Source organism: Phyllostomus hastatus, unplaced genomic scaffold (assembly GCF_019186645.2).
Source record: "Phyllostomus hastatus isolate PE091 unplaced genomic scaffold, TTU_PhHast_1.1 phas_scaffold_21, whole genome shotgun sequence".
In the NCBI taxonomy this organism is placed as follows: Eukaryota; Metazoa; Chordata; class Mammalia; order Chiroptera; family Phyllostomidae; genus Phyllostomus; species Phyllostomus hastatus.
The window spans coordinates 19,950,917-19,965,347 of NW_025334017.1; the positions used below are offsets into that span (position 1 = coordinate 19,950,917).

General features: G+C 39.4%; 1 protein-coding gene across 1 annotated transcript in view; it reads left to right on the forward strand.

Annotated features, from left to right (window-relative positions):
* CPQ (carboxypeptidase Q) overlaps positions 1-14,431 on the forward strand; it is a 409,571-nt gene that overhangs the window by 332,517 nt on the left and 62,623 nt on the right. Inside the window, exon 7 of the mRNA XM_045861077.1 lies at positions 1,718-1,919. Coding sequence (XP_045717033.1) covers positions 1,718-1,919 — 202 coding nt within the window. The remainder of the gene's footprint in view (positions 1-1,717; positions 1,920-14,431) is intronic.

Below are 14,431 nucleotides of genomic sequence, written 5' to 3' on the forward strand. Positions count from 1 at the left end.
TGTGGGGCTGAGCAGGGCATACGAGGGGAGAGGGTTAGGACATGTCGACCTGCTGACCTAGTATTGGTGTGCTGGTTACACAAGCCCTGAATACAAGGCATTAGTGCAAACATTTTGCACATTATTTACTCTAATGATGCTGCCATGCTGTAGTAGGCACAGTGGAAAACTGAGATGACACTTGCATTATAAATGCCTTGGGTCTTTCTCTGAAAATCCTCATTAAGACCAAAATTCTTTAGAAGTGAGAATAGAAATATGAGCAGACTTCTCTTTAACTTTCTTATGATTAACAAAAACAAAACACTGGTATCCCAGGGCCACCTCGTCACCTCATTTAGTCCTTATAAATGCTGGCAACACCCTCCCTGAGAACTCACCACTGCTTTTGCCGTTGTAACAACATTTACACTTCCATGGCAATAGTTGGGAAATCATTGTAAAAGGAATCTGTTTTAGAAAAAAAAACCACTTATGCAACCTTTAATTGGTTATGTAAGTGAAAAATCATTCTAATTCGGAGCAAGTGTTAACTTAGCATTCGACCCCATGCTAGCCAGGGTGGCGTGCAGTTTTAGGAAGCAGTGATTTCAGGCCCAGTTCTGCCCCTGGCCGACCAAGTGACTTTGAGCAAATCACTTGGCCTCTCTGATCCTCAGTTCCTCTCCTATAAAACAGCACCAACCATAAAGCTGCTTTGTCTGCTTTATGGGTTATGGAAGAAGATCAAAGGAGATTATAAATATGAAAGCTCTCTGGGAGCACCACACAAATGTTATTATTGATTTTTACTAGAAGAAAAATGAGGAATGAACACAGTGCCCTCCAGGAATAGCTTGGGAGTAACTCAACCTAGTAGTTGTTGGTCAGTCTTGAAGAAGCGGATGTCTCCTGAGAAACAGATGGCCAGACAAGTTTGAAGGACCGTAAACTTGCCGGTCTCCGGTCAGTGTGGCAATGTAGCTGTGCAACCTGGTGGGAACTTCTTCCATTCTGAGCTCTTGTAGTGCCGCTATTGGCTACATGAAGTCGCTGTGTGATTTCTTACCAGGCTTTATTTGGAAAGAGCTGACAAACTAGCAGCCTGGCAGAGAGCCAGGGTGTAGAGAGCTGTGGCTGTGCACCAGACAGAGCAGTGTTTCATGTGTTGTTCTATTACCTCCCTCCCAGGGGATTCAGCAGATGGGAGAGCAACATCGGAAACCCAAGACAAACCTGTCAGCTTGGTACCTTTAAGCTTCAGCAGAACTCACAATTAAAACAAGATAGAATATCCGTTTAGAGGAAAGAGGTGCAGAGAAAAATAGTCTTCAGAGCATACCTTGTTTTGTTGGATCATCACTAATACATCTGGAGATCCCCCACCATATAGGAGGAATTACATCCAGGTACACAGTATTCACTTCAGAAAAATGTTTTGGAAGAATACTATGGCTAGTAGAAATAATTAATTTTAATATGGGGCTTTATACTTCTATTTATCACATTTTTTAGTCCTTCCAAGTCAACTCGAGTTGGGCATATCCCAGGATGAGTAATTGTGCATCTCAGAACAGTTAGGTAATGTGCAGGCCAGACCCTAAGCCAGGCAGAGCAAGATGCATTTTGGCAAGAACTGGTAAAGAAAGAAAGTATTTGATTATTGTTGTTGATAGTTCCCAAGGAGAAAGCATAGAAGCAACAAAAATAAACCAAACACATTTGTCATTTTTTTTAGGCAAATATTTCCAACTACAGCCTGGTGATGGAGTCTGATGGGGGAACCTTCTTACCCTATGGGCTGCAGTTCACCGGCAGTGACAAGGCCAGAGCCATCATGAAGGAGATCATGGGCCTGCTGCAGCCCATCAATGTCACACAGGTCTTCCGTGATGGAGAAGGGACAGACATTGAGTTCTGGGTGCAAGCTGGAGTGCCTGGTAAGACCAAAGATAAAGTTGGGGATCCTTGTATATGGCTACAATTTCAAACAAAGCTTCTATTGTCACATGCTACAGTGAATACCCATAGGCCAAATTAATGCATCGATACCCTAAGCTTCTTGTCTGTAGGGTGTAATCTGATCATTTCCAAACTTGGGATAGTAGTACTCATTTGTATTTGTTTACTCTTATATCTTCCTTTTCTAAATTATAAACTTCTCAATCCCAGAGAGTCTGTCTTAATGATTCTGGGATTGGGCCTAGAAATCTTGAACTCTTTTTTTTCAACGTGTATCTTTTGTGACTACAGTACAAGTGATCTCACAATCAATATTTGAGAAATAGATAAAAGGTAATTATTACTACAAATATACTTATAGTTCTAGTCCTGTGCTAGGAAATCTTCTCTGACCCAAATAATTCCCTCCCCCAAAAAGGTGGTGTCTGAAATTTTATCATTAGAGATTTATTTTTTGAGGGTGCAATACTTCCTGCTAATCACTTTTTTCTAATGCAGCCACGTTCAACCAATGAGCCCCAAGCATTTTTAAAACACTCAATATTGACTATTTAGCCAAGGGCACTGACCTCCTTTCCTTTAGATTGTCATAATTTAAAAAATGACAACAGCCAACACAACAGTGGCCTGCCTGTGTTAATGAATCAAAAGTATATTTTTGTCAGATTGGCAAAAATATATATTTTTTGATGTGCCACAGAATTTTAGTAATTAGTTTATATGTGACATGAGATGGAAAAGGCTGAAAATCGCTCTTCTAATGCAAAGACTCATGTAAAAGGTTGGGCAAAGGCTAACCTGATCAGTGATTTATCAGGTTGATATTTTTTAAGAGAAGTCCTGGGCAGGGATGAAATGATGTAACAGGAGCAGGCCTAGAGAGGTTGCAGGACTAGAAAGTGGAACAAACTTAATGAAGACCAACTTATACTACTTCACAAACTTGCCCTAGAGTGGCCATGGGGAAGGGTTATTGAGGATATTAAAAATCTGTGACCTGAGGTTGTTCCCTTAATACTGTTACAGGGTACAGCCAAGAGGGGGGACCCCAAATAGGCATTTGAAATGGGGTCCAGAACTCAAGGTATCCAGGAGATTTTAAGGTGTCTTCACCCCTTCCCCCATAGGTGTGAGTTGGGGGAAGGGGCACACAGAGCAAGAACATGCAGGGCAGCTTTGCAGCTAATCCATGGCATGGTCATTTAACATACCCATAGCCTTTGGCTGGTTGCTTAAATATGCTAAATAGCTATGGCCAGGCTCAAGGCCAGGGGGATGGAAAGGGATCTCCCCCTGCCCCAAGATGGGACTGGGGGGCAGGTCCCCTAAGTTACAGCACCTGCGTGGGAGCTGGGAGAAGATTGGCTCCATGACATGGGGTCACACCTGCCCAGACCCACGATGGCAACCAGAAAAGCTGGAGAAGACAGCAGATTGAGGGCAAGTGTGCCCAAGTGTAGGAGGAGTCGGAAATGGGGCTGCAGAAGAAGATTGGCACGGGGATTTAAACCCAGACACGGCAGCCATTGAGAGAGAACCACGCAGCCTCGATTGAGTAGGGACTCTCCCTTCCCGCAGCCCTGAGAGAGGGAGAACCACGCGGCCTGGCAGAGTGGGGACTCCCATGGCCCTGGGAGAAAGGACCATGTGCCTTTGCCAGAGTGGGGACCCCCGCAGCTTTAGAAGGGGAACCACCACCTGGTTTTAGCAGAGATCCCGGCGACTCAGCGGAGGGTGCCGGGAACCCAGGGAGGTCTCCCAGTCGAGATGGAGTACTAACTGGGAAGAACCAGAGGACTGCCTGAGCCATGGACTTCTATTTCCTTTCCTGAGATATGGTACTCTGGACTGGGCAAAGGGGGAAGGAAGGAAGGACTGTGTCTGTTTGTGAGTCCTTTAAGGGAGTTTAGGATTTTTAGTGAAGACATTAGGTCCCTACTTTAAGTTTGTATAGCATTAAATAAACGTTTCCTTTCCTTTTCATGAATCTCTGGCATTGAGAGACGTCTTTCCTCGGGTGGCGGACATGATGGACCCGGGGGCTTCTTTCAGTAGTAGTATATCATCCCAGGCCCCCCTTTTTGTTCTGTAACAACACCATTATATACATAATCAAAATCTTTGTTAAAGGATCGATTTGCAACTTATTCTCTATTTGTACTCTGCAAATCGAAAGTTCAGCTTTTGAACAGTTTTAACATTACTGTTCCCAGAACCATTTCTGTGGCTACAAAACATTTCACAGGTTATAAAATAAATAAAAGTGTCTCTATAGATCCACCCCACTCCAGCTTTCTTTTTTTTTTTTAGCCTGAAAAGTAGATTTCACCAACAGCATACTACATGGATTTGAGATTTTTTTTAAAGTTTATTCTTGACATATTGTAGATATTTAAAGCATATTTTAGATCTTAAGGTTTACAAAAATCTTTTATAACTAAAAGTAGAAGGAGCTATCCTTTAATACAAGAACCCAAATTCTCTCCAATGGCTTTTATATGTTTTAATTGTATTTTGAAATATGTTAAAATATTTCCCTGTCTGAGCACTGTGCATCACGTGGGCAGAGCCAAGACTCACTATGAGTGTGTCAGTTTTAATCAGGGTCAGGGTCTTTAAGTTGTACAGAATGATTTATTTGAATTTGAGATGTTTCCTGATCCTTAAATTTTTTAGTAGGAATATTCTTAAAATTTGGGAAAAGCTAAATAAGTTTGCTGGATAGTAGATATGAGAAAAAGACTGACAGACTGTGGGTGAATTGGAGTCGAGACCGGGGGTGGTTAAAGGGGAGATGAGGCGCTGAAACTAGCACAGGGGTAGAACAAAAAGTATGTGCTCCCTCCTCCTGGGTGCAGTAGTTCTCCCTTGTCTGTGGGGACATTCCCCCAAGGAAAGGTCTGAAACCGCGGATACATGCTACATATACTACATTATTATACTATGCATATACTATGTTATTTCCTAGACATACATACTTATGATAGAGTTTCATTTATAATTTAGGCATGCTAAGAGATTAACTACAATAATGAATAATAACACAGAAGAATGATAACAATGTACCACAGATAAAAGCGATGTGACTGTGGTCTCTGTTGCTCTCTCTCTATGCTGCACTAATCAAGGGGATTATTAAGTGACTAACAAGCAGGTGGCATATACAGTGTGAATACACTAGACAAAGGGATGAGTCATGCCCCAGCCCAATAGCATGCGATTTCATCACACTACTCAGCACAGCACACAATTTAAAACTTATGAATTGCTTGTTTCTGGACTTTTTCATTGAATATTTGCAAACCACATTTGACTGCCGGTAATGGAAACCATGGAAAATGAAACCTCTGATAAAGGGGGACTACTGTATGTCTTGCTTTCATTGCATTAGATGATTGAGAATTGGCTCTAGCTTTATTTTTTCATGTAGATATTCCATATCTATATACAAATAGATATTCCATATCTACATTTATACATTTATATGTATAAATATTGGAATTAATAAGTTGATTGCATTGTATTCACAAATGTAAAGAAGCCTTTCCCTCTTGGAGTGGAGAATTTCAGCCCCATGTAGTTGCTTAAGAATTAATACAAATCACAGTTTGCTGAGCTCCTGCTATTTGTCAGACACTCAGGCTCTTGCAGACACTGCCTTTTTTAATCTATACCATCCTAAGAGATAATGATGATTATCCCTATTTTGCAGATAAAGAAACAGACTCAGAAAGACTAAATGCTTCCCAAGGTTATCTTGCTCTTAAATGCAGATGTCACCCTGAGAACAGGCCACTTTGGTTTCAAGGCTGGTGGCCCCTTTCCCACAATATACAACACAGGGGAGTCTGGAATGCCGAGAGTCTTCCAAGTCTACGGCAGTGTCTGACATGTTTATCTTACTCAGTTCTTGCTTATGCAAAGGGTTTCAGTTCATTCCTGCTCCAGAATAACTTACCCCCTGGGGAGAGGAGTTTGTTATTGTAAATAACTGCTTACTTCTTCTCATGTTCTTTGTTCCACTCCTCTCTCCACCTCTGTCAATCAGGAAGGTTTATATAAAGTCGGAGGTTCATTTAGACTGCAACTAACATTTCCTGGAATTCTTTTTATTTTCTTTAGAGTATTGTAAGATGGAACCAAATTACTGTTTTCCACTATTACTCTTGACCTATCTTTGATATTTCAGGTTCAGGCTATTCCTGCAAGAAATAATGTAACTGTTTCTGTTATAACTCTTGATGCCTATTGAAAATTTCAGGAACTTCAGGAAAAGATGAAGAACCATAGTTAATCTAAAAAAATAATAAAAATATACCAATTATGTACTCTGTATTCTTGAAGATATGGCAATTTATAATGAATTAAGCCTAAAGATAGGATTCAACATAATAAGTAACAATTTAAATAATTGCTCACCTGACATTTGAAAAAGTAATGAGAAATAGTATTTTCAAATTCCATTCTTTCTTTCTTCTTTCTCTTTTTCTTTTCCTTTTCCTACTGACTCAGTAAATACTTATTGAGCCCCTACCATGTGCTTGGCCTATCAAGTTTCTATAGTCTGATAATGGGGTCCTGATTTTTTAAGGTTCCACAAATACTCAATATCAAAATGCTAATTAAGACCACAGAGAGAATTAAAATTCAACATGTTGTTTATTAATTATCAAAGCCAAACATATTAATTCATGAAAGGATCATCTTTGGAGAGGAAATATGACATTTTTCATTCACCTAGATGATGTCCAAAATGGACATACATCTAAATAAAGCTTTGTTGGGGGAGAATGTTAAAAAATTAAGTATCTTAGATGAATTTTCCATATAAACTGTCCATTCCAGATAGCTTTATACTCCAGCCTCCTCCCGTTTCGTCCTCCTTTTGTGCTCCTTCCTGTTCTTCCTCCCTAATTGCAGATGCTCTTTAAGTCTCACTCTGTATTCATCAGTGTCCATGAATTCTTCCCTAACAACCCCTGAGTCTCTATCGCGTTTCTAAATTTCTGAAACACTTCTGTAGAGTCTGCAGTCTGGCCCTTGAACTACACAGGAACATTTTTCTTGGATGAGTAAGAGTCTATATGCATCTTGCTTCCCATCCCCAGTGGTCAATTCTTCGAGGTTAAGGTCAATATTTTCTACTTCTTTGCCTCTTCTGTATCTCTTAGTTTAATTTTGGAAAACGTTTAAATTCTTGTAAGTCTGACATGAGAAAAGAAACAAAAACATAGAAGTAATTATTTTATCAACAAGCTTTGGGTCCCTCAGCTCAAGAATGTGAAAGAAACAAAGGATGCTGATAAAAGACACATAAAGATAGAAAAATACTGGGAGAATGATATAAAAATTAGAGAGGCTTTAATACTTAGGGTTCTTTGCTTTTACAGGAGGAAAGACTGGGATTTGTTGCATAATATCTTCTATCATCTTAATGGTTCTCATAAGTAAGATTGTCAGTTGTTCCCTGACTCTTTTAAAGGCAACATAAGAGCATGACTTAACGTAGTCTCAGAGTCATTTAGGTCAGTTCCTCTTCACTGAGGAGAGGCCTTCAGTCTTAAATTTGTCCCTGATTCTTCAATTATAAGCTTCAGGTTAGAATGAGAGGAATCTATTTCATTAAACGTGTCAGTGATGAGATAAAATCCATGGTTCTCGGATGTCCTTAAATTCTTCTTTCTTGAACATCTCCTGTTTTAAGAAACTCTCCCATAAAATATACACTAAATGGGAAAAAAATAGATACTTTCTTAATGTGATCTGAGAGAGTCCACCCTTATTCTACATCTACCAGTAAGAGTTTTCTCCTGTACTTCAGAATCTGAGAGTCAGCCTTTTTCTGACAATGTTGGCATGTGGTAGACAGTGTGCCAGCAAGAATTAGAGCCCTTGAGCGTATTTCCTGACTTCACAACTTCTAACTGTATGTGCTATCTTAATTTTTCAAACCTCACTCATTTATTATTAAGCATCCTTGTTAATCATCTACTGTATGGCAAAGGGGAATCATTAGTATAAGAGATAGACAAGATCCATAGCCTCACACACTGTTCAGTCTAGTGAATTGAGACTTGGTTAATTCATCTGCAGAAGGGGTATTGTAGCCTCTACGACATCATTTGCACCTAACACCCACAGGTGTTCCTCTTCCTCTATTTCCTATCTCATTGCCTGGCACCAACATCTAGAAATTGTTTAATTATCTTGGACATACAACTAGATGGTGTCCAAGTCCTCTTCACTCCAAATCCCTTCTATCTATTAAACCTCTTCCCCCGCTCCCCACCCCCACAGGCTTTGTCTCCTTGTCACTGATTCCTGCAGTAGCCTCCTGCTAACATTCTGACCTGCATTATTAGTTCCCTTCCACCTAATTGGCTCACTGCTGCCACAGCGGACTTTCATAATAGAAAATCAGTTTATCAACTAGGATGTTTTGGACTGCAAAATTAAAAAAGTGACCCAACTCAGAATGGCAGTAAGGGGATTTTTTTTTTCAAAAGAACTCTGGAGTGGGCAGTTACAGAACACATAATTTAGCCATCAGCCACATCAAGGCCTTTGGTTCCTTTCATCTTTCCACTTTGCCATCCTCAGCATGTTGACTTCTGTCTTCAGGCTCGCTCATGGTCTCGAAATGACTGCAGTGGTTCTAAGCAACACATGCTCACATGTTGTGCAATAGCATAAGAATGTCCACAGTAGATATCACTTTTTTAAGAGAGGAAATCTCTTCCAGAAGCCCCAGAGCAGATTTCTCCTCAAGTCTCTTTGGCCAAAATTGTGACACGTGCCCATGTCCAAACCAGACAGTGGCAACGGAGTAGAATCACCCAGGTTGGCTTACATTGATCAAATTTTACATCCTGGGACTAGGTAAAGCCTAGTCTCCACTGGAAAAAAAATGTAGCCTCCTGATGTATGAGAAAAATTGGGATTCTTTAAGAAGAAGATAGAATATTCTCAATGGATAAGCAACAAAGAGTAGCTGCAATATCTGATCATCTCTCCTCATTTAAAATCCTTCAATGTTTCTCCATTGTCTCCAGAGCATCATGCCTTTAGTCAGCGTGAAATTCAAGGCTCTTCTTCTATCCTCTGGACAGTGTACAGCCTCCTCTCTCATTGCTCCTCCGCTCCTTTCTGTCCATCTCTCATTCACACAGGTTTAATTGAAATTCCTGGTGCACCCTGTATTTTCACACGTCCATGCTATTGGACCTGCCCTATTCTGCCTTCTTCACCAGCTAATTCCTACTCATCCATGATTCAGCTTCTTGTTCTCCTCTCACAAATTTCCTTTGATCTCCAGCAGTCTGAGTTAAGTGTCCCTTGAATATGCCCATAATGCCCTGTGCTCAGTTCTCCTCACAGCACTTACTTACTCTTTTCTCATAACTGTAACTGCAAATTCCTCAGAATTCCCAGTGCCTGAGAAAGAGGGCTTGGCCCTTGAAAAAATGTCCAAGAATCAAATGCTCAGTCAGTAGGTTCTAGGTGTGGAGAGAGTGTCAGATGATGTGAGAGAGGTTTGTAAACAGTAATGCTGCCCTGGCTGGTGTGACTTAGTGGATTGAGTGCCAGTCTGCGAACCAAAGGGTTACCAGTTTGATTTCCAGTCGAGCACATGCCTGGGTTGCGGGCCAGGTCCCCAGTAGGGGGCATGTGAGAGGCAATCACACATTGATGTTTTTCTCCTTCTCTTTCTCCCTCCCTTCCCCTCTCTCTAAAAATAAAAAAATAAAATTTTTTTTAAAAAACAGTGATGATGTAACCATGGTTATGATTACTTTAGTAATAATTGCTTCATTGAGCTATTCTCTTTCCTTACATATTCAATTGTTTTTAAAATCACATTTTAATTTCTTTAATCTTTTCTACAGTAGTTCATCTCCATATTGAAGTACCAAATACGCAGATTACTCAGAATTTCACATATTTTCCATCTTGCTTATTTTTGTCCAGTACTTCATGTGGCATTAAGCAGAACTAAATCAAAACTTTCCATTTCTATATCTCCAAAGGCCTTTCTTCTAAAATGTCCCAAGAAGGAGGACACAAGTAGGAATGATAATATAAAGTAAATTGAGGGTTCAGCCCCTGGACCCAGGACTCCTATATTTAAGAATCAAAAGGTGAAATAGTTCAACCCAGCAGTTCTATGTCCCCTGTTGTCCCTAATTAAAAGATGCCTCCTTTATGGTGAGAACACTCTATGCCAGTAATGTTTGGAGAGATTGATGGTGCATAGTGCGCAGACCTCACCCCACTGTGAACCTGAAAAGGCCACTCCCTGGGTTTTGACAGTAGCCATCACTGAAATAAGCAGATAGTTTTATTCAACTAACAAGCATGTCTTGAGTGCTTACTACAAACCAGGCACTGTACACATTGAAGATAGAATATTAAAAAGACTTACAGGGTCTCTGCTCATGTGGAGTTTACTTGTTGCAGGGAAGGAGGAAAGGGCAGTGGGAGGAAACTGACTATAACAAAGAAATCAAGTACGGAGAAAAATATGGAGCGACAAAAGCTATATGGGGAATTATAGCAGATGGCTGTCTCTTACTTCTTTCTCTAACTCAGTTGAGTCAGAGCTCTTGCTTTAATATTCCTTGACTACTATATGCTAGATAGGTATATATAACACCCACAGCAGTATCACACTATTAGAAATTGCTCATCAGAATAGCTAATAGCTTCATCTGCCCTTCTCCCTTGCAATAGGTCTGCTTCAGCTCCACAGAAGCCATTGGGTGTCTTGACCAAAGCATACATGGCTCAGGCCCTTTAGTATGACTATAACCTCAAAGGAAAGGGCAGTGCTTGTACCGTTGGGCAATTAGGCATGCACTACCTTATAAAGTCTCTTCTATTGTTGCCTTAAACTATGATTTAAAGCATACACTTTTACCTTAAAGTTAATATGCCTTGTATTTTTAACTCCTTAAACTGGATTGGAGATTAAGAGAGTATTTTATCCACAATACTCATCATTACCTGAAACACAATAGGTATCCAGTAAATGCTTGCTGATTATAAGTACTGATTTGAAGATAAACACAAAAAAAGTTAAGTAACAATAGGAAGAAAGTTTTGGTATAGTACCAAGGTAAATAACACATGCAGAATAACTGCAGGAACTCATAGGATGGAGGACAGGAAAGCTGGATATTTAAAGATAAGTAGTATCAGAAAGATAAGTAGTATCAGTAGAGAAGGGGACCCCTGATGACAGAAATAATATGAACAAAGGCAGGTGTCCCCGTCGGGGATAGTTAGGAGAATGATTTCTCTGGGCCGAAGACTCATCTTGGACAGCAGTGAATGGGAAGAACAGTTGACTTTCTCTGGCACCAGGGGAAGAAGAGCCATATATTTCAGGTGGGAAACTTGGTGCAAAGTCAGCAGAAAGAGAACTTGATGAGAGCAGTGTTTTTAAGAGGGAGTCCATGACGCTCATGCCAGGGGGTGTCCTATCACACTAGAGGAGGAGGCTCAAAGTGAGAGGGTAAGGAAGGAACACAGGCTGGGACAATTGCTTTAGAAAATCAGAGGCTAACACTGAATCACCTCTTTATTTTATGCACTATAAGGACTCAAAAAACACTATGACTTAATTTCTCTTTCTATTTCCTATGCCTTCTAATAGTAGCCTAGTAAAGTTTCACTTCTCTAGCTGCCCCATTTGTGGTTTCAAGCTTACTTTTTCTGGGTTCCTCTTCTTACCCATTTGCCCTTCCATCAGTTTCACTTAGTACTTTACAAATACTCTAAATGACTCCTTATATAACACTTTATCCAACTATATTATATATAAATTATGGAGGACACAAAAATAAAACATGGCCTCTTTTCCCCAGGAGCTCACATCTAAGCCTGCAGTTTGATTTACTTAATAATCATGGAAAAAAAAAAACCAAGAGGAAAGATTTCATTGTGGAAAACTAAATAAAGTTGCATTAAAATTTCTAAGAAAAAAATCTAAAATTTGCTTGAAAGTCAGTATGAATTTCAAAATGTGTTTCCTCTTATCAGCTATGTGAATTTTGTCCATACTAGCATTAAGTGGTTAGAGAATTTAAAACTCCATATAGGCTGTTTGATTATCTTAGGTGATTTTACACTATAGTTTTAAAAATTCTTATAGAAAATTTTAAACCTATACAAAAGTAGAGAGAATAGTCTAATGAACTCTCCTTTATTTATCACTCGGCTTCAGGAATTTTTCATTCATGGGCAGTCTTTTTTCACTCACACCCCACTAAGTCCTCTGCATTCACAGTACTTTGAAGCAAATGCCAACATTGTATCATCCCTTAATTAGTAAATATTTTAATTTATATATTTAAAAGGTAAGGACTCTTTTTTATACAATAGCTATAACACTATCATTTCTCCTAAAATATTTTATAGTAATTTCTTAATATCATATTCTGCATATGGCCAGTTTTTAAATGTTTCCAATTGTTTCCAAACCTCTTTCCCCATTTTTTTGTTTGTTTGGTTTTTGGTGTTTTTGTGGGGGTTTTTTTTTGGGGGGGAATAGATTACTTTTATACCTTGGAATTTGTGTGGCCAGCTCTGTCTTCTTTTTTAAATTTTAAATTTTCAGTGATAGTTTAAATAAAATATTGAGTAAAAGTTTTAGGTGAACACAAAGCGGTTACACTGTCATATACTTGACAAAGTGATCCCCTCAAAATTTCAAGTAACTCACCTGGTGCCCCATAGTTATTACACTGCTAATGATCACATTCCCTGATCCGTACTTCACAGTCACGTGACTGTTTTGTAACTACCAGTTTGTTGAAGACTTAGTCCCTTCACCTTTTCCAGCCAGCCTCCAAACTCCACTCGGCTCTGGCGACCATCAGTCTGCTCTCTGTATCTGTGAGTCTGTTTCTACTTTGTTTGTTTATGTTGCTGTTTAGATGCCACATATATGTGAAATCATATGGTATTTGTTTTTCTCTGACTTATTTCACTTAGCATAATACCGTGTAAGTCCATACATGTTGTCTCAAATGGTAAGGTTTCATTGTTTCTTATGGCTGAATGGTGTTCCATCGTGTAAATGTACCACAGCTTTTTTACCACTCCTCTACTGATGGACACTTGAGGTGCTCCCATATCTTGGCTCTTGTAAATAACATTGTAGTGAACATGGACATGCACATATCCTTTCAAATTAGTGTTTTGCTTACTTCGAATATACACCCAGAAGTTGAATCGCTGGGTAATAAAGCAGTTCTATTTTTAGTTTTTTGAGGAATCTCCATACTGTTTTCCATAGTGGCTGCACCAGTCCTCATTCCCACCAACAGGCCCCAAGGGTTCCCTTTTCTCCCACCCTTGCCCACAGGCACTGTTTGTGGGTTCACTGATGACAGGCTTTCTGACAGGTGTGAGGTGATATCTCGTTGTGCTTTTAACTTCCATTTCTCTGACAATTAGTGATGCTGAGCATCTTTTGATATGTCTATTGGCTATTGTATGTCCTTTTTGGAGGAGTGTCTACTCAGCCTCTGTTCATTTTTTAATTGGATTGTATGTTTGTTTTTGGTGTTGCATGGTATGACTTCTTTTTATAAATTTTTTAAGGATTTATTTATTTTCAGAAAGAGGGGAATGGAGGGAGAAAGAGAGGGACATCAATGTGTGAGGGATATATCGATTAGACCTGGCTTGCAACCCAGGAATGTGCCCTGACTGGGAATCGAACCAGCAACCTTTTGGTTCACAGGCCAGTACTCAAGCCACTGAGCCACAACAGCCAGGGTAGTATGAGTTCTTTGTGAATTTTGGACATTAATGCCTTATTAGATGTGTCATTGGTGAATATGTTCTCCTATTTAGTTGATTGTCCTTTCATTTTATTGATGATTTTCTTTGCTGTGCAGAAACTTTTTAATTTGATGTAGTCACAATTGTTTATTTTTGTTGTTGTTATTATTTACCTTGCCCAAGGAGATATAGAAAATAACATTGCTAAGAGAAATGTCAGAGATGTTACTGCCTATGTTTTCCTCTAGAAGTTTTATGGTTTTGAGTGTTACATTTAAATTTTTAATCCAGTTTGAATTTGTTCCATTATATGGTATGAAAAAGTGGTCTAGTTTCTTTTTTTTGTATTGTACCTATCCAATTTTCCCAGTACCATTTATTGAATAGACTATTTTTACCCCATTGTATGTTTTTGCCTCCTTTGTAAAATATTAATTGACCATGTAGGTGTGGGTTTATTTCTGGGCTCTCTATTCTTGAAATACTTAATTCTTATTAATGCTCAAATTATCCCATCTTTGGTTAGTGACAGCCTCTTTAAGCTGGTTCCTGAGTCCTTTTGACATACCCTTATAGTCATTGATAGTATCTCAGCTTTCTGGTGTGACAGAATATTCTAGACCATCTTATACATTTGCTGCCTCAAGTGTGGAATCAACTATTTCTCCAAAGAGCCCAGTTTCTTCTCTGAGGCCATGGT